The sequence below is a fragment of the Bombina bombina genome, chromosome 2 (assembly GCF_027579735.1).
Source record: "Bombina bombina isolate aBomBom1 chromosome 2, aBomBom1.pri, whole genome shotgun sequence".
In the NCBI taxonomy this organism is placed as follows: domain Eukaryota; kingdom Metazoa; phylum Chordata; class Amphibia; order Anura; family Bombinatoridae; genus Bombina; species Bombina bombina.
The window spans coordinates 836792323-836811856 of NC_069500.1; the positions used below are offsets into that span (position 1 = coordinate 836792323).

At 36.5% G+C, this 19534-nt stretch overlaps 1 protein-coding gene across 1 annotated transcript in view; it reads right to left on the minus strand.

The window, feature by feature from the left end:
* SEMA6B (semaphorin 6B) overlaps window positions 1-19534 on the minus strand; it is a 196617-nt gene that overhangs the window by 57895 nt on the left and 119188 nt on the right. Inside the window, exons 2-10 of the mRNA XM_053703159.1 lie at window positions 14588-14718; window positions 13848-13968; window positions 8445-8502; window positions 8298-8360; window positions 6866-6967; window positions 5914-6004; window positions 4204-4323; window positions 2195-2283; window positions 1805-2022 (exon numbers count right to left, since the gene is read on the minus strand). Coding sequence (XP_053559134.1) covers window positions 1805-2022; window positions 2195-2283; window positions 4204-4323; window positions 5914-6004; window positions 6866-6967; window positions 8298-8360; window positions 8445-8502; window positions 13848-13968; window positions 14588-14696 — 971 coding nt within the window. The 5' untranslated portion in view covers window positions 14697-14718. The remainder of the gene's footprint in view (window positions 1-1804; window positions 2023-2194; window positions 2284-4203; window positions 4324-5913; window positions 6005-6865; window positions 6968-8297; window positions 8361-8444; window positions 8503-13847; window positions 13969-14587; window positions 14719-19534) is intronic.

A 19534-nucleotide genomic window follows, 5' to 3' on the forward strand; every position in this document is an offset into this window, starting at 1 on the left:
ATTCACATATAGAGCGGTCCCACCCCCTCTATACGTGCGCTAAAGCGCTGTTTAATACTCCAAACGGTCAAAAAAGCAGCGGATCACAAAATCCAGTGTATACTTGCCGAAGTAGAAGGGGGAAAAAGAATATCTTCCACAAATGCAATTTAAGCGTAATACTAAAAAATCAATACAACTTTTAAATTTTTGACAATGTTTACATTAGTGAATTGTGCTTTTATAATTTATAAGTATAAGTATCATATGATATCTAATCAAAGTACCATAAAGGGACATAATACTCATATGCTAAATCACTTGAAACTGATGCAGTATAAGTGTAAAAAGCTGACAGGAAAATATCACCTGAGCATCTCTATGTAAAAAAGGAAGATATTTTACCTCACAATTTCCTCAGCTCAGTAGAGTAAGTTCTGTGTAAAAAGATATACTTCACCTGCTCCCAGCTACAGGTAAAAAAGAAAAAAAAAATGAAGAAACGAACAGCAGCCAATCAGCATCAGAAGTGCTGAGATCATGAACTCTTTTACTGTGATCTCATGAGATTTCACTTAACTCTCATGAGATTTAATTTAAACTTCCTTACACTGAATAGGGAAATAAGATGAGAGTGCACATAAGCTCATCCCTTCGGCTGCCCCGGGTCATACATACTAATATGCTGCTTAGAAATTCTTTACAGTGGGAGGTGGCTACTGAGGAACTTTTGAAGTAAAATATCTTTCTTTTTTACACAGAGATGTTCAGGTGATATTGTCTAGTCAGCTTTTTACAGCTATACTGCATCACTTTCAAGTGTTTAAACATTTGGGTATTATGGCCCTTTAAGATACTACTCAACAATATTGGCAGCAATCCAAGGTAAACAGTGAATCAAGAAAGAGTCTCTGATTCACTGTTTACCCTTACGTCATTGGGATTCCACTATGTAGCCACTACACATGCGCAAATTTAACATGAACACGCACAGAGACAATAAAGAGGATCCAATAATGTTATATTGCGCAACATACCACATGCGCACTAGCACATTGTATTAGCTTCAGCGAGCCAGTTGGACAGGAATATGATTGGTTCAGAGATCGTAACAACAACAACAAAAAATTCATAGTGGTTAAAGGACGGCTGCAATTTCTTACAGGCAGCGATGTTGAAGGTGCATTAATGACAACTTGCAGGAAAGGTATCATTCTTTGAAAAGCACTTTTATATTTTTCAATACTCAATTTAACATTTGGGAAGAAGTTAAAGAAATGACTTTACCATCACTTTAAGTTATTAGGTATTAGTCCTCTACTGACTTCTGTTAGCCTATTCACTATTTTATTACTAAAGACAATAAGTTACCACTTTCATTTTCTTCCAGTCTACTCTAAAAGGGAAATTGTACTGAAAATTATAATCCATAGGAAAAAGTGGCAATAAAATATGTTAAACATTTTGGATTGAAAAAAGTTAAGTACATTTAAACTAGCAGGAAATCTAATTTGTAAACAACTGATACAAACTGACTGATTATGGACAGCTCTAACTTCTGAAGTGATGGAGAAGGAAGAACCTCCGTCATCCTACCTCCACCATCCTTGAAATAAATAGTTGCCTTATTCATCACAGGAACATACATTAATTTAAGACAGAACCAGGAAGAAATTTGAGTATCCCTCTAATGAGTTGCCCTTTAGAAAAATAATTTACTGTTTAATGCATTGTATTTAATGTATGCTTTATTCATCCAGGTATCTATGAATCCGCCAACTGTTCTCACCCAATAAGATGCTAATCCCATACAAATTTGTCTCACCTATTGGCAGGAGTGGAAAAGAGAGCAAGTACGACATGTCTGCCTCCAAGCACCAAGATATCGCTGGCTGTCTGAATGACATTGAAGTAAAAGTGGGAGTCTCCTGGCACAGAGCAGTTTAGTCGGGTTTTCAGGAATGAGGAGAACTGCTTCTCTAGCACTCTCTGGGAACCCCCCATGTCATTCTTACACACTCTTGCTACACGAGACACCATCACCTATGGGGCATTCAAGTGGGAAAATTGTGACATACTGACATGAGTGAAAACTATTTAGATGCCAAAAAACAATTGTTATATTAATGCATAAGATTTAGCACCATGTAGTAGTAAAGCAAATGGACCTTTGGGTGACAACAAGTGGCACCTATGCAGATACTGGTGATCTCACCTTCTCCAAGTAATTGAACTCCATTGCAATCTCTCTAAAGAAGAAATACACATGGTCCTCCCATTCCACAGCGTGAACAAAGTAAGGATCTAAAGGAGAAAAAACATTATAATCAAGAGAAGCAATGAACTAACCAACAACCATTAATCTCAATATCAATGACCTCAAAATATTTCTATGCTAATACATGCGGTAATAGTCGTCTGTTTTACAGCGCTTAAACACCTGGATTGGTGTTACCTTCTTCCACATTAGAATGGGTTATTGCCCTTAGTCTCCCTTATTTGCTGAGAAGTATATTCTTAAAATGCCTCTAGGCCTCACCCCAGATGTGCATCATAATGTATCCCATACCTCCATACTAGGAAAGCCTGATTCCTGAGTTATACTAATGAGATTAAGTGTGTATCTAATCTGTGCATGGTTTGCGGAATAAGTAATTTTAGACATTCACAGTACTGTAACCATGTTTAACTATTTTCCCAAAGGTGATTGCGGTACCTTGTTTTCTGTTGTTGTTTTTTTTTCAAAATTAGTGTATATTGACCACTCCTCTCTCAATGGGTCAGATCTAATGCGGTTTTCAATAGTCAATATACATAAAAAAAATAAAAAATGCAAACAGCAGATTTCTCATAAAGGCGCCAGTATGACCGACCTAATCATACTTGCACCACTACTATTTATTGAACACAAAGTAAAAAATTATTCCTGATGGAGTTTGAGGCCCCCAATGATTATAATGCTATTGCCTACATTAGACAGACACCAGTATTATAGCTCATTACCGCTACCTGCTCCTCTACTCTATTAACCCGAACTGCAAAGTTCCACACTAGAAATACACCTAACCAAACTATTCAGAATTAACCTTAACAGCAAATTTCCCTACCACAACCCCCCCCCACAAAAACATCACACATAACCCTAACTGTGAGTTCTCTCACTGCAAATTTCTCTAATGAAGACCTTAACTCCCACCATTAATATCATAACATCAACCCTCTATGTGTGAGAACCCCATTTGTATATGTGTGTGTGTAAACCACTGCACTCTTTCAAAAGCTCACACTTTTGCTGAGAGTTGCCAACTACATTCACATTTAAAGAATGAAAACGTTTCCTTTGTCTCCATAACCTGACTAGTGTTTCCCTACAGCTTTCCTGGTTTAGTTTCGTGTTTGTTCCCAGTGAGGTGATGCATTCATTGGTATTCATCCCTATTTTGAAAGGGCTCTACTCTTTCTCTTTACTCTTTCTAAACTATTCAATTTTGTATCCCAAGTCTTCCTTTCATGTCCCTTCTCTGCTTTAAAGACATGCGTCTATAGATACTCTTAAATGACACAAATGTGCATACTACTTAGATTGTGCCTGTAATCTTAAAGGAACAGCCTACTTGAAAAATGTTATTGTTTAAAAAGAAAGATAATCCCTTTTAAGACCCATACCCTAGTTTTGCATAACCAACACTGTTTTAATATACTTTTTACTGCTATGGTTACCTGTGTCTAACCCCTGCAGACTGACCCCTTATCTCAGTGCTTTTTACAAACTTGCATTTTAGCCAATCAGTGCTGGTTCTTGCACAAAAATAATCATTTCCCATGGGAGCATAACATTATCTATATGGCACACATGAACTAGCACCGTCTGACTGTAAAAAACTAATAAAAAGCACTTAGATAAGAGGCGGCCTGCAGGGGCTTAGAAACAAGCAGAGGTTTAGAGGTTATACATTATATTAATATAACATTGTTGGTTATGCAAAACTGGGGAATGGTTGTAAAGGCCTTATATATCCTTTTAAACAATAAAAAAAAAAAAGTAGTTGTCCATTTAAGTTCCCAGGCTGTCTTCCCTTTTTTTGTCTTTATATATTGTACCCATAGCGATGCAGAGTCCATTGGTGCATTACAAATAATAACAATAATAATAATAATAATAATAATATAATAATAATAAAAATCATAATAATAATGGTGATAATAATAAAAATTGTTCCTCACCTTTGAACCACTTAGAATCATGTTTCACACTACGTAGAGCTGGACGTTGACCAAGGCTACGATAGATAACAGAATCTATTGCAAGGAAATCAGTTACAGTAGCAGTGAAAAGCATCCCATCTGGTGGATGAAGAGGAAGTCAAAAAGAATAGAAGGCGGAAGAAAAAATACATCATTGAAAAATAGTTACAAGATAAATTGACCAAACCAATATTCACCATAAATAACTGTTTAACATTTATAGACCAATAATTGTGTGTCTATTTTTTGCCCTCTTTCCAATCCATCTGAATTACCATGCAATGTAAAGCATGTGTGCAGCTCAGTTGATTTGGTATATGACACGGTGTTGGACAGGGAAAGTGTATATGTTTGTTTGTGGATTTGTACAAACATATGTACACACATACAAATACACACTCACAAACATATGTACACACATACAAATACACACTCACAAACATATGTACACACATACAAATACACACTCACAAACATATGTACACACATACAAATACACACTCACAAACATATGTACACACATACAAATACACACTCACAAACATATACATTTTTGAGCCCTTCCCAATCCAACACCTTGGATAAGTAAAATAGTTTTGTTATTCACTCAGTAAAAAATATAATTTTTATTTATATATACAAACACACACACACAAATATATATATATATATATATATATAGAGAGAGAGAGAGAGAGAGAGAGAGAGAGAGAGAGAGAGTGAGAGAGTTTTTTGTTTAAAATAAATATAAAAAAAAATTCTGAGTGAAGTACTAAGCTAATTTAACTATTCCTTAGTGCACCTTCAGCTAAGTGCACTTTGGCTTAGCGCGCCTTCTGGTTAGTGCTCAAGTGAAAGCCAGAAAACAGTTTTGTAGCGCCCCATAGAAGTCTAAGAGGTAAGAGATTTAGCACAGCTGTGCTATCTGACCTCCAGATGTTAGGGCGTCTGAGACTTTCTTTTGAGCGCTAACTTTTTACTTTCAACTTGTTATATGGGCACAAGAATGAAAGCTATAATATTTTCTATGTAAAAGGTACCTATATATTTGCATTGTAAAAAGCCAATACACCAGTGGAATTTAATGTTCACACCATCGGACTGAATGTAGCTCGCTCCCGCTACTAGACCAGAGCGGGAGCGAGCTACATTCAAGTCCAATGGCGTGATCGGGCACGCTGTGACTAGCCAGCAAGCCTGCAAAGCACTTTGAAAATCGAAGACCCACTCAATAGAGCCTGGAGCGGAGTCCAGCTTTACACTAAAAAATACTATCAATGCTTTTAATTAATGAAGTTACCGCTAAGATAATGTTATATAATTCTGCACTAACTAACATTATTCTATAAGTTTACTGTCCCTTTAGTGGATTTTCAAAAGGTCCAAGGCATAAAATATAAAAAGTACAAAAATCCTGTGAAAATGTCCTGAAAAGGAGTTTCTTGATGGATTGGAATGTCAGTGTAGGATTGTCAAACATGCAAGGTATAGGGGGTGTTATCATGCCACTAATGCACCTGAAAACCTTATTGTGGTCTTTTTGAACAGATTGGAACCAAATTTCAAAACCCCATGAGAAGCTATGAATGGCATTTCTCAAAGGGCTTCTGATGGATTACAATGGAGCCCTTTGTCTCTTTCTGTTGCTTTCCATCTTTCTTACTCTGTTGACCTTTTGATAATATTTACCTGCAAAGAGGGCTACATTTCCATGTTTAGGGTCATATGGACATCGAGCCATCCCACTCATATTGTCACCAATCTGCTCCAGAGTGTCAGCCTAAAAGAGCGCGTGAGAGATTCAGGCACATGTGAGGATGTTCTCAGTGTTGCGGCCATTGTGTGTTCATAGATGAGTAATTAAGCTCTTGACCGGCTTGTCATATATGTGATTCTTAAAGGGACATTATAGTCAAAATTACATTTTCATGATTCAGATATATTGTACAATGTAAACAAAAAAATCTTTACAATTTCCCTCTGTAATCAAATTTGAATTTTCCTTTTAGCATACTTTATTGAAACTTAACCTCTTTCCATATTAAACAAACAGGCTCAAGAGTCTTGAGTAATATATGGCAGCAGTGTTTGCAACAATGTTATACATATAGTGCATACCTTTCAACATTTGTGGCTAGGTATTAGGGACTCTGAAGGTTGAGGGGGGCTGTCATCTTATTGTGGGTGGGACTGTTTCGGAAGGCAGTAGGGCGTGGTCATGGGATGTGTAGTGGGTGGGGTCATGGGGGTTCCTGGTCAGTCGTGGATGTGTCTGGGTTTCATGGCTGCCTGTGGGCGGGTGTAAGGGAAATCCTGCACATAGGGACATATGGCTGCCTCAGAGGGACAGTGGGACAGAGCTCAGAAGCAACTGTACTTCCTAAATAGGGACTGTTGGGAGGTCTGATAGTGCTCAAGACACAAGCATCGTCCTGAGCCTACCTTAGTATGCTCTTATGGAAAGTTTCAACAAAGGATACAAATATAAAGAGGTACATAAAATAACATGAATAAAACATTTTTATTTTTTTTACGATATGTTGTCTGAATCCACAACTTTTAATTTTGACTTTCATGTCCTTTTACATATGTGACTAGTGCATCATTTGAGAGGAATCACAATATCTGGTTTCTTGCATACCCTGTAGTCAGCACAGATGGGGTTAAATGCGTTGGTTCCACAAACAAAGAGTGTCTGATCATTTCTGGCAAGGAGAACTTTCACAAAATTCCTGCACTCGTCCTGTGGGAAGTGAAAGGTGATAATCAGATTGGCAAGTGATAAGGAGGTGAGCGGGCTAGGTGGCAATGGTTTAGATTCACTAAGGTTTGAGAAGATTAGAAACACTTGCAAGGCTTGAATCTTGTCAGACTCAACATAAATAATAAAGGATTAGAAAGTGTAATACACTGGTGAGATATGAAATGCTTCCAATGGCATTAATGGATATGCCAACATTTCACGTTTATGTTGCAAAACATAACATTTATTTTCTTATTAGAAATAAACATATAGCATTAAACAATATAAAAAGAATGTTAGGGAATACAATCACCAATAAAAAAATCATAAGGATATTTAACAAATATAAGCAAAGAAACAGAGGATTACTATCGTAAATACAGAGGGAGCATAACAAAACATTTATAATAAAGAAAACATGAAAATGGCCAAATGCAAAATATTGCTGATACCCTGGCATTTTGTATGCGTTATGAAGCATGTAATAGAGTATTTATGTATTAGAAAGGTTTAAACTTTTAAAGGACTGTAACTGAAGTCACTACCCTCATCCAACTTTATATTATTGTAGCTTTTTAAGATGTTAACAATACTCTCATCAGATACTACTGCACCAGCACATGACATGAATGATCTATTGTGATAACCATGGACACCATACTCACTTGGTGCTAAGTAACCTATCATTTTACAATGACTCATTAACTATCAGTGACCGTGTTATTATTTTGGCCACTTCATAGCCTAACAAAATTTGTGGTTTACTTTTTCGCTGCAGACCAATTATACGTTCAGCTACTAATTATGAGGACATTTTAAAGGGACTTTATACAACTTTTGCTTTTGTGTTAAATTTTGTGCTTTGACACACACTTCCTAGAGAGGTCAAAGGTTCAAAATCTGTAACATAAGTGTTCAAAATGCTTCAAATTGCCTCAACTAGCTATTTGGTTTTCAGCATTTGTAAATTATAGGATTTGCTTTTTAGGGAGTGTGAGACAAACACAAATTTAACACAAAAGGAAAATATGTTTAATATTCTTATAAAACTGCTACTCCAGGAATGCAATTATTGTTTATGGGGTTTTTTTGTAGCGAAACTGACTGAACCTACAATATAAATTTGTCTTATCTGATAACTAAGACTGTTGTTTTTTTCTAACTTGCAAGTGGTGAATTCAAAATCAAAAGATCTTTAGAGGGAGCGGGAGGCGCATTTTGTTTAGTAAACCAGCTGATTACATTCTTGACCTTAGTGAATCCTCAAAACTCAGTGACTTTGTACTGACGCAAATAAATGGTGAATCTGTAGCATGTGTGTCATTCTCACCTCTTGCTTTCCTTTCATTCGGCACACGTTAATGTCTTGGTGGTTTGATTTCCATGTCAGCTTCTATGTAAAAGAAACAAAAATAAAATAACAAGCTTCATACTAAATGACATATCCATTAAATATAAAAGTAATGTTAGCACTCACCTTACGATATTGCAGCTCAGTGCTGGGAGAGTCCAGCGGGATCAAATACAGAGCGTCCCTGCAAGAAAAAAATGTATATATTAAATAAATGTCAGCCTCTTCACTTCATTATGTTGTATTTCATTATTTTTCACTTTTATTCCATGTTTGGATCTCACAGGAAAAATTCTGTTTAGAGGGAGGATAGATAGATAAATGTAGTTAGACAGAGAGATTTAGATAGATATAGATAGTAACAGACAGACAGATATAAAGAGATAGGGATAGATAGACAGATATAAATAGATAGATAGAAAGATATTGGGTATTTAAAGTTCCGCTCACTCACTAATTCCTCTAGAAGTTGAAAGTAAATAGTTTTTGATCGCACACTAACCCGTTGAGTGCAAAAAAACTAACTTAGAATATTGGGAACGTGTTAACGTATTCCCCCATAGTGGGGAAAAACACCCTACTCGCAAGCAAACCAGATTGCATATTCTCAAATATGAATATTTTACATTCTAAACTTCTTCACATAGCAGAATATGTTAAAAAGATAAAATATGATATAAAATATGATAAATACATATTTCTATGTAAGGGTTAAAAAGGTAGAACCAATAGTTTCTTGATACTATAAGTGCAATAAATATTTGTGGTTACTGTATGCACCTATAGAGGGGTAATTGCACTAAGGAGACTCACTTGTTCATGAGTTGCAAAAGGAGGCAACAAAAAAGAGTGCTAACCCTTCATAAAAATGAAAAATAGTTACATAGTATAGATAAAATTAGAACAGGGTGAATTGAATATTACTATATTTACTATAAAAGACCAAACAAACGGCCGGCGCGTATACCCTCTGAGGAAGCGTGACAGTGAAACACGTGTAAGGGGACCGGTTTCTGAGAGTGTTGTCTCCTATTTTAACTTGCTTACTCAGACTGCTAATAGAATATTTATATGTGTGGCTGAATTGTGTTTACGTATCTGTGATCGCCAACTCTGGCTATTATAATAGGGATATTGATATCCTATACTAAGTACAGGGCAAGATAAATGTAATTTTAACTCCCGCTATAGGAGTTTAGTTGAGAAATTATTAACAGGGATCCTGTATGACTGTTTTCCCGGATGTTTGAATGAGAAAATCCAACAGATTGGATCAGTCTATGATGTATTAACATCACCTTACCCTCTAATCTCCACTATTGCCCTTAATACTATAATCCCTATATATAGTATTCAACCAGTGAATGATCCATTTCACAGTATTTAATATTCCACACTCAGCAATTATTTAGCAGGAGAGTTTAAGTGTTTTTAAATACCAGTGTGTCTTGGTTCTGTTTAATAAAGTGAGATTTTGAATAGTAATATTCAATTCACCCTGTTTTAATTTTATCTATACTATGTAAATATTTTTAATTTTTTGAGGGGTTAGCACTTTTTTTGTTGCCTCCTTTTGCAACTCATCAGCAAGTGATATTTCTACATCAGTGACGTGTGGTGGGGTCAGAGGCTGGTGAGGCACTAGATATGATACGCCAGGGAAATGCATATACCGCGGGACACAAGTACAGGGCAGGTTTTAATTATAGCTAAACCAGTGCACAGGTGAAATAATCAGCTGATGGGTGAGTGCAAGTTAGTAACTACTGTGTTACTGATCAGCTGATAACTTTACCTGTGCACCGATTCATCTATAATAATGACCTGGCCTGTTGGGGGTACTTGAAGACCGTGGTTGAGAAACACTGCACTAAAGCTTCAGCTCATCTTAAATGTGTTAATTACCTGGAGAGTAAAACACACATACTCTGCTCACTGACACACACACTACACGCACACACACACTCTGTTCACATACCTATTCACACAATTCTGGGTCACAGTGCCAGTTACTAAGCCATTAGAATTCTCTACTCACTACTGTGTTGTAAAAAGAAAAATAAGTTACCATACTAAGAGGTGCCACAAATCCACTCCTAGTTTCCTATTATGAGTGTAAGAAGCTGAAAAAGACATTGCATGCAGCCCTACTCAATGGAGCACACACAAACTGCCATTGTCTAACTTTTAGCCAAACAAGGTTGCTATATAAAGTTTAAAAGGTGTCTAACCCAATACCAGCAGATAAAAGCATGTAGTAAAAGTAATGCATATATCTCAAATACAGCTCCAATACCAGCAGATAAAACCATGTAGTGAAGTAATAAATATATCTCAAATTCAGCTCCAATACCAGCTCCAATATATTGACCTCCTGCATTATATTACTCACTAAATAAAGGATCTTGCACTGCACTGTGGAAACTGCAAAGCTTAAGTTAACCCATCTGCTACTGAGAAAAGAAAGGCCAGAGCAATGTTTGCACACCTGCCAACCAGTGCAAAATCAAATATATAATGTACAAAAAGATTGTGGCAGGTGCAAATAAAATGCAATCAATACAAGACTGATTCCCAAGTGCAATTTGCACTATTAGGCTATGTAGATGGATGATTCCTACTAGTACCAGACACTGAGCAAGCACAGCCCGGGAGGAAAGAGGGCGCGGCACGGGGGTCCCAGGGTAGCACGGCAGATGCCAGGGAAGCCAAATTTCAAAAGATTATGCAGAGATTTAAGGGGGGGCATCGGTGGAGAAAAAACAAGGGGGGTGAGGCAAATTGAAATACCTGGCAGTGCAGTGATGGCAATTAGAGTGACTCCTTTCTCACTGGCACTCCAGTGACATGACTGTCATCTGAGGCGGGCTCTCTTCCCGAAGTTCCCACCCAGACGTAGATGAGAGAATCTTCACAGAGACTCACAGTCACGTGAATCCCGCACTGGACCGCATATTGGCTCCTGAGGCTGCTTAGAGAGCAGCCTCGATTGGGAGCTGTATGGGCCGCAAAGAGCCTTAAGCGCCACCCAGTGGCGCTGGCTCCGGCTCATACAAAAATTTAAAAAGCCATCCATGTTGCGCAATGGAGGGGAGCTGAACGGCTCACAGCCTCTCCTTCATTCCGCAATATGGATCGCAATGAATCAGTCAAGTATTCTAATCTTCTACATATGATCATGATGGTGGAGTCGCGTTCAGGGGGCGGTAGGAGGAGTAAGTTGGGGTACAAATTATAATTTTTTTTCATAAACTTAAAGATTTTTTTTTTTAAACTATAATTTAAAAGGTGTAATGCACACATAGGACATCTGGCTCTTATGATGGGACGTCACTGTTCTACATATATCTGATAATATTTTGGTAAAATATATATCTATACTTATATATAGATGATCACATATAGGTACATATATATATAGATATATAGGATTTCTGTTTACATATTTCCCTATGGGCAGAACATTTGAATGTCAAATATTTACAGTGAATACACAGTATAACACTTTATTAAATATGAATATTGCAGAAAAATGATTTTACATGTTATCATCTACTTGACTGCAAAGGGCTCCAATGCACTTATATATATGTCTATATGTGTTTAAATACACAAATGTATACATGTATAGGTATGTATCTCTATGTTGAAGCCCTTTGCCTGCCTTTTTTTTCTAACTCCAGAAACCTCATGTTTGAGACCTTTTAACTTTTTTGTGCGATATTTTCTTTTAATAATTTTACTACATAGTGTTATTATAAGTGTAACTATACTTTTCAATGTATTTTTGATGTGTTTTGTGACACTTTTTTATTTCGCAAAACAGTTAACCAGAGCTCTGAGGTCTCGGTAATCATTGTAGAGTAAATCGCGTTTGCGCTCACGCGTTTGCATTTACTTTCTACTTGTAATACAAGTACTACATCCGACACACGCTAAAATCTGCAATAAACCCGATATTGATCGTGCATAACTAATAGTGCACCACTCATAATCTGGCCCATAAATAGATATATAAAAATAGATAGATAGAGATACATAGAGATAGATATAGACAGACAGATACAAATAGATAGACAGACAGACAGATGGACAAACAGACAGATAATAGATCTTCTAGATACAACGATGGTTATAAATAGATATATAGAGAGAAAGATAAATAGAGATAAATAGACAGATATACATTGATAGACAGATAGATAGATGATAACAAGAGAGATAATAGATAGATAGATAGATAGATAGACAGACAGATAGATATGCATAGTACATATCCAAAAATCAGTAGCTGTTTTGGAAAACATCTGCATACAAAGATGTTTCAGAAGTCTCATGAGTATTGTTCATCCTATCTACTTTGTCTGGCCAGTTAGGGAGTTTACTTATTGTAAAAGTAGGTAAAATAATGAATGAAAGTATATTACTTTTTTACTACAGTACATATAATGACACATTTAACAGCGAATGATTGTTGTTATTATGTTATATTGATCATAACTTCCCTTAAAAGGGACAGTGCACTGTAGAATTTTTATTTGTTTAATTTTTTCCCAATTTTGGCATTTGAAATAGCAGTTTTTGCCCATCATATTGCCATCTATACTGAACATTTTAATAGGTAAGTATTGGCTAAAGAGAAGATATGTAAACATATACAGCAGATTAAATTACACTCACAGTGTGAGGTAGTGTGAGAGATAAGTAATACAATGTTACTTTTCAATTGTTATTTCTAAGCATTTGTGTGTAAAGAAAGTAATACGATAAGGAGATCTGATTTCCCTGCAAGTTAAGTCCCCATTTTATTGGGTTGTGGTGTAATAAAACAAACCCAGCTATTTAATATAAATAAAAAAAATATAAAAAAAGGAGCAATTCCTCATACATCTTATACATTTATTTATGCATTACAAAACAACTTTGCAATATATTTTTTATTATTTGTTTGCCCCCTTTTCATGTAATTTAGGTCTGAAAATAGAGCAATTTCTAACTCTCAGAACTTGAAATGCAACCTGCTGACTTTTCAAAGCTAAATAAGCTACATTGGATTTATCAGATAATTTATGACCGTAACTAGCCTTATTGTCCTAAATCCCAGATTGGCTCCTCCAAAATAAGGTAAATTGTGGGTGGAGTTTGGCTATTGAAAAATAATTGCAGAAAAAAGGATGTTAATTTGTTTTAAAATGTTAAGACTTGGTTGATATATTATTCTTTAGCAACACAGCACAAATGTACTGTAATTACAAGGTGTTTGCCATCCCTTTAAGGGAAAACAATTTTACAGTACACTGCCCCTTTAAAGATCAATTCAAAACAATTCATGAATTCTCAAATAGATGATCCAAGTTCTTCTCCCTACCCCAACTTTATTTAGATACTACTATTCCCCACATGACATTCTTTTGCCTGTTGCCCTTCCCCTAAGCAGCTACCTCTCCATCTCCCTAATCATAAAACAATACCCATCTATAGGCAACTAATGTATTATTCTGCCCTCAAACTCTTATTTTCCTGTCTCACCTGTCCCCTATGTACAGCGTCCTGTTCACCTTCAGCATTTTTTGGATGTTCAGTTGATCTCTCCCTTTCTCAGGTGTCCGTCCAATACCCCTGCCCGAAAAGACAGAATAGCTCCGAAGATCTGAGGAAGACAAAGAAAGATAAAAGAAGCTGGCAATATAAAAAAGGCAGAAGAGAACAGGCCTAGACCCAAAGTGAACACAAATAGATAACGTTAGAGGTGCAAGGTAGAAATTAAAAACGACAAATGAATAGGGAGGCACAAGTCAGATAAGAGAAAAGACAAATGTGAGCAGAATCAGATATGTTAGAAAAGATATGATAGAAAGGGTAATAAAGCTAAATATATGTGTAGAAGACATAGCCAACACAAGACATTGTTGTGCTGCCTCGGTCTGAGAATTAAATGGTGCCCCAACCCTCCTTCTACTATAAATCTAACCATAGTCAACAGTCTCAAAGATTAAAGTACAGCAGACTAAAATTTAACACACGCATGCGGATTCCCAGCTGATGGATATCATATGAGAGCCATTTCTCTTACATAGCACTATTACACTATTAGCTAGAATATGCTGTCCCTAGGTGCCTCTCTTGCCAAATGCAACCTGGGTACTGTGCTCCCACCTGGTCCAATAATAGAGCTGGCCCTGGTAGAAGGAAATGTAGAGATATAGATACAAAAAAAAGACTGATGAGACATTGAAAACAAGAAAAATGGACAAGCAGAAGATACTCACACTCTGGTCCGGTAGTGCTGACAGGTACAGCCTCCTCAGGGAACACAGACCCCCCAAGACCCCCCATCAGCACAAGACAGAACCACAGAAGGCCGGTGTGGAGGTGCATGGTATGCAGGCCAATTCACAACCTAAATATGGAAAAATATCATTATAACCACACATTGGTTGTAGCCTATAAAACCTCATGACCTTCATCAGTTGCCTGCATGGCTCTTGCATTGACTACATTGCTATGCATCATACCTTTTCTGTAAATTACCATTCCAATCCATTTGACAAACCATTTTAGGTATAACAACACCCCCTATACCCTGCAAGGGGACTTTAATCTGTGCATGTCATAATGAGAATTGTAGGTTCACAATTTTAGTGTGATGTCACCAGCTTCAACAGCTCAAGGAGGCAAATTCTTAGGGTCAGATTATTTAAAGCTCTCTGGTCTGGCGAAATTCAATAAAATGCTTTGCCAGCATTATGAGGCCCCTCAGGGATTGTTTTAAAGGCTTGAGAATTGGGGCCTAGGCAGTTACCGTCTCCTTGCACTGCAGCATGCGGGCGGCCTGAGTGGGCAGGGCTGGGAGCCACTGCTTTAGATCTGCATGTAGAGGGCTTTGGTTCTCTAGTTATAAATATATATACTTATTTTGTGGGCCTGGTTATCACTAATAGGAAATGTTGGTATTTTGTGTCATTTTTGTTTAGTATGTGTCTTAATGTACAATTTGTCATTCAAAACTTTGTTTTGTTTGGTTTTATTTTCTTTCTTTATTTTTATGGTTTTATTTTCATTTGAAATAAGTAAAATGGATGCCCTTTGTTCATGTATTTTGTCACTTAAAATTCTTGGGTGCACACCCAATGAAATTTACTACGCATACCTATAAGCTTCTATAAATGCTGATTTCGCGTTAGGTAATACGATTGCGTTGTGGTTTAATAAAAGTATACAAATATAGCTCATATAACAAATGAAACACTCAAATAAATATGATCATCAGAATGCAACATAGAGCTTTAACATTCAAACATCTTTGCATCATTATAGCTTTTTTTTAATTATTCTTTTTTAGCTTAAGAGGTCATAATGCTGTCTTGTTTACTTCTCGATTGCACTTGCCCTGGATGGTTCACTTGAATATAATCTAATGTTGTACTTCTATATATTATTTATTTTTTATGGTCGTCTTAGGGAGAATCATATGTCCTAGTTTACTTGTCTAGGTAATAAGTTTTGTGAATTTTGTGAATTATTATTAAAGTTGGAGTATCACTTTCCCCTCTCAGTTTCTGTCCATGTAATAATTTTTCCCTAATATTTGTATGGATATTGGGCTTGAACCTTCAAACCGTTCATTTACCTCTGTTTTATACAGTTATAATTTTACCATTTTAGTATTATGTTTGACATTTTGTAAGTTAGGTATTTTTGCATTATACAGAGTGAATGGTTTACATTTTTGAAGTTTTATACAAAGTTACATAACATATATAAAAAGGACACTAAATAATATAGAGTGATGTAGCCACTTCAAAAATGTAAAGCTCCTGGTCTGTATCATGCAAGCTAACCCAAAGTGCACCACACAGCTGCCACATGCCAGCAATGTCACTTGTTTTATAAACAGCAAGAAAACCTAAAATCCAAGATGGCGGTGCCCAGTATGAAGATGGGGAGCATGACCAACTGGTGCCAATAAGAGACTAAAACAAGAGAACTGCAGGCACAGGAAGAAAACCAGTGGCACAGTGAGTAGTAACCATCCTGTGGTATTTGTGTCCAAACATATAATGCTCCTTAAATAGTTTAGTGAAAAAAAACAAACACATGCAAACTAGGAATAAAGCTATAATGGATTTAGTGCTATCAAACAATACAGAAATAATATCAAGCATAGATGTCAAAGAATGTTTGGGTAACAGTGATCATAACATGGTCACTTTCCATTGACAGTGTCACAAGGGTTCAACCAAGACTTTTAATTTTAAGAAAGCAAAATTCAATGATTTAAAGAAATAGCTAAATAGTATTCTCAAATAAAATAAGGATAAATGTATAATCTTTATTAAATAAATATACACATCAGCACATACCACATGGTTATAAAAGTAAATTAAATAAATCCCACCCATTGTGAATAAATAAAAATGTGTAAAGAGAAATTGGGGAAAAATGTAGGGCATTTAAATTGTTCAAAGAAATTAGTACAGATTCTGCATTCCAAATATATAAATAATGTAACAAAGCATACCAAAAGCAATCGAATTAGCTATAATTGAAAATGAAAGATTAATTGCTAAAGATTCTAAGTCAAACCGTAAAAGGTTTTTCAAGTATATAAATGGCAAAAAATCTAGAAAGGAAAAGCATGATTATCAGTGCCCAGAGGACTAAACCATTTATTTTCTTCATTATACCTATGCACCTATGGGAGATACATAGAAGCAAACTAGAACATGCAAGCCCATACCAATAACTGTGTCATCACTAGGTAAAAAATGGATAATATTAAGGTGAATAAAACTCCAGGTACAGATGGAATACACCCAAGGGTTTAAAGGGAACTTAGCACTGTTATAGCCAGACTTCTACTCTTCATTTTTGAAGACTCAGTGTCCGCAGGCATAATACCCCATGACTAGAATACAGCTGATGTGGTACCACTTTTTAGAAAGAGAAGCAGGGCTGATCCAAGAAGCTATAGACCAGTAAGTCTGACATCTGTAGTGGGGAAGAAACGTGAAGGGACTATAAAGGATTATATTCAGGAGTATATTTGAGTAAGCAAGATTATGAGTTCAAATCAGCATGGTTTTATGACAAACAGATGATGTTAAACTAATCTAATTAAATTATTTGAGGAAGTAAGTAAAAATATAGATAAAGGGGAATCAGTTGATGATTAAGGATAGGCCTTACTGTTTGCTTTAGTTTTAGTAGTATATATTTATTTATTTTGTAATGTTGGTGTTTTTTATTTTCTGTAACTTAGGGGATCTTAGGTTAAAGGTCTTGGGGAGGGGTAGCTGTTAGGGGTTAAGTAGAGTAGGGGTGTTTGCGGTGAGCTCCAAGGGAGTGAGCACAATGTTATCTATATGGCACAAATGAACTAGCGCTGTATAGCTGTGAAAAACTGTCAAAACACACTGAGCTGAGAGGTGGTCTCTACAGACATATACAGACTGTAGTGCTTATAGACATACTTGTCTATACATGTCAGAATGGTGTGTGGGGCACCGGCTGCCTGAAGATTTAGTTAGGTTAGCCAGGCTCAATCCCAGCCCTGGGAGGTGCAAATTGTATAGAACACATCTGCTCCAGTGTGCTCTGATCCATCTTCTTTCCCTCATATGGGAGAAGGAACAGCAGGATAGCAAACAGCATAATGTAAGTGAAAGGTCAGGAAGGACAGATTTCATCCAGATCAAGTGGAACACATTTTCTGCCTTATTCACATTAACATGTAGCACTGCTTGTAATTCAAAAAGGACCCCAATGTGAGCCACCAGTACAGGAACTGTACAAGCATCTGCAGTTCTATTAAGAGTCTATGACTGTGTAGCTGCTGTTACACCATTGCAGCTGCTTGAGATAGTCTGCTGAGACTTACCCTATACTGTTTAGATATTCAGGCACATTTACTTCTACTGTTTATTTGTGTCATATTGTATATTATACTGGTTTTGCATTCATTGCTATTGCTTATTGCTCTATTATTATAAACCCATATGATATGGTACAGTCTATTTAAAAGGTGTCTGACGTATTATTGTGTAAGTGTATGAGGGGTGATCATTTATCCATTTATGCTGTGGGTTGCGTAAGAAGTGGAAGACGGCATTGTAAAATGAACTAAATACTGTACAATTGAATAACTGACAATAAAAAGGCAATACAATAGCACTTTGAATTTGAAATGAATAGTAGAATATTTTCTGGTAAATTTCAAAGTTAATTCAATTTTCTCTTGCTCTATATCATTTGACAGCCATTAGCCAAAATGCATATATATGTATATACTGTGAATTCCCGCACATGCTCAGTAGGAGTTGGAGCCTCATAATGTGTGCATATAAAAATAAATGGCATGCTTTATCTGAATCATGAAACTTTCATTTAGACTTTAGTGGCCCTTTAAAGGGACATTAAACATCTCTTTCTTTTGTGTAAAAATCCTGCTGCTTTCTCCCACACTTCCAAGAGAGACCCAAAAGCAAAATCTGTAACCTAGATTTTCAAAATTCAGCAAAATTGCCCAGACCAGATTTGCAGCATTTGTAGATTACATAATTTACTGCAGACCATGGATGCATGAAGGGGTGATGTACCCCCAAGAGACAGCCAGGGGTCACTGATTAATATGATTAACTTTAATTAAAATGAATAAATAAAGTATTTGGAAAACATGAGCTATAAGCCATCCTGCCATCAAAATACCCGTCAAAATGTGCTGTCCACCAGCTGCGACATTCATATGGTTCAGAATTTGGTGTAAACAACATGAAAGCATGGATCCATCCTGCCTTGTATTAATGGTTCAGGCTGGTGGTGGTGGTGTAATGGTGTGGTGGATATTTTCTTGGCACACTTTGGGCCGCTTAGTACCGATTGAACATTGTGTAAACACCATGGCCTACCTGAGTATTGTTGCTGACCATGTATCCCTTTATGACTATAGTGTACCCATCTTCTGATAGCTACTTATAATGCACCATGTCACAAAGCTGGTTTCTTGAACATGACTATAGGGCCGATTTAACAAAGATCATGTCTGCCGCACATCGATAAATGCAGACAGCATACGCTGTCAGCATTTATCATTGCACAAGCAATTCTGGTGAACTGGTTTCCCTTTCGATTTGTAATATGCGCACAAAAAGATTACTTCTACTGAAGTTTACGCTCCAGTGAAAGCGCTAAATAGTGTGCCACTTGTAATTTGGCCC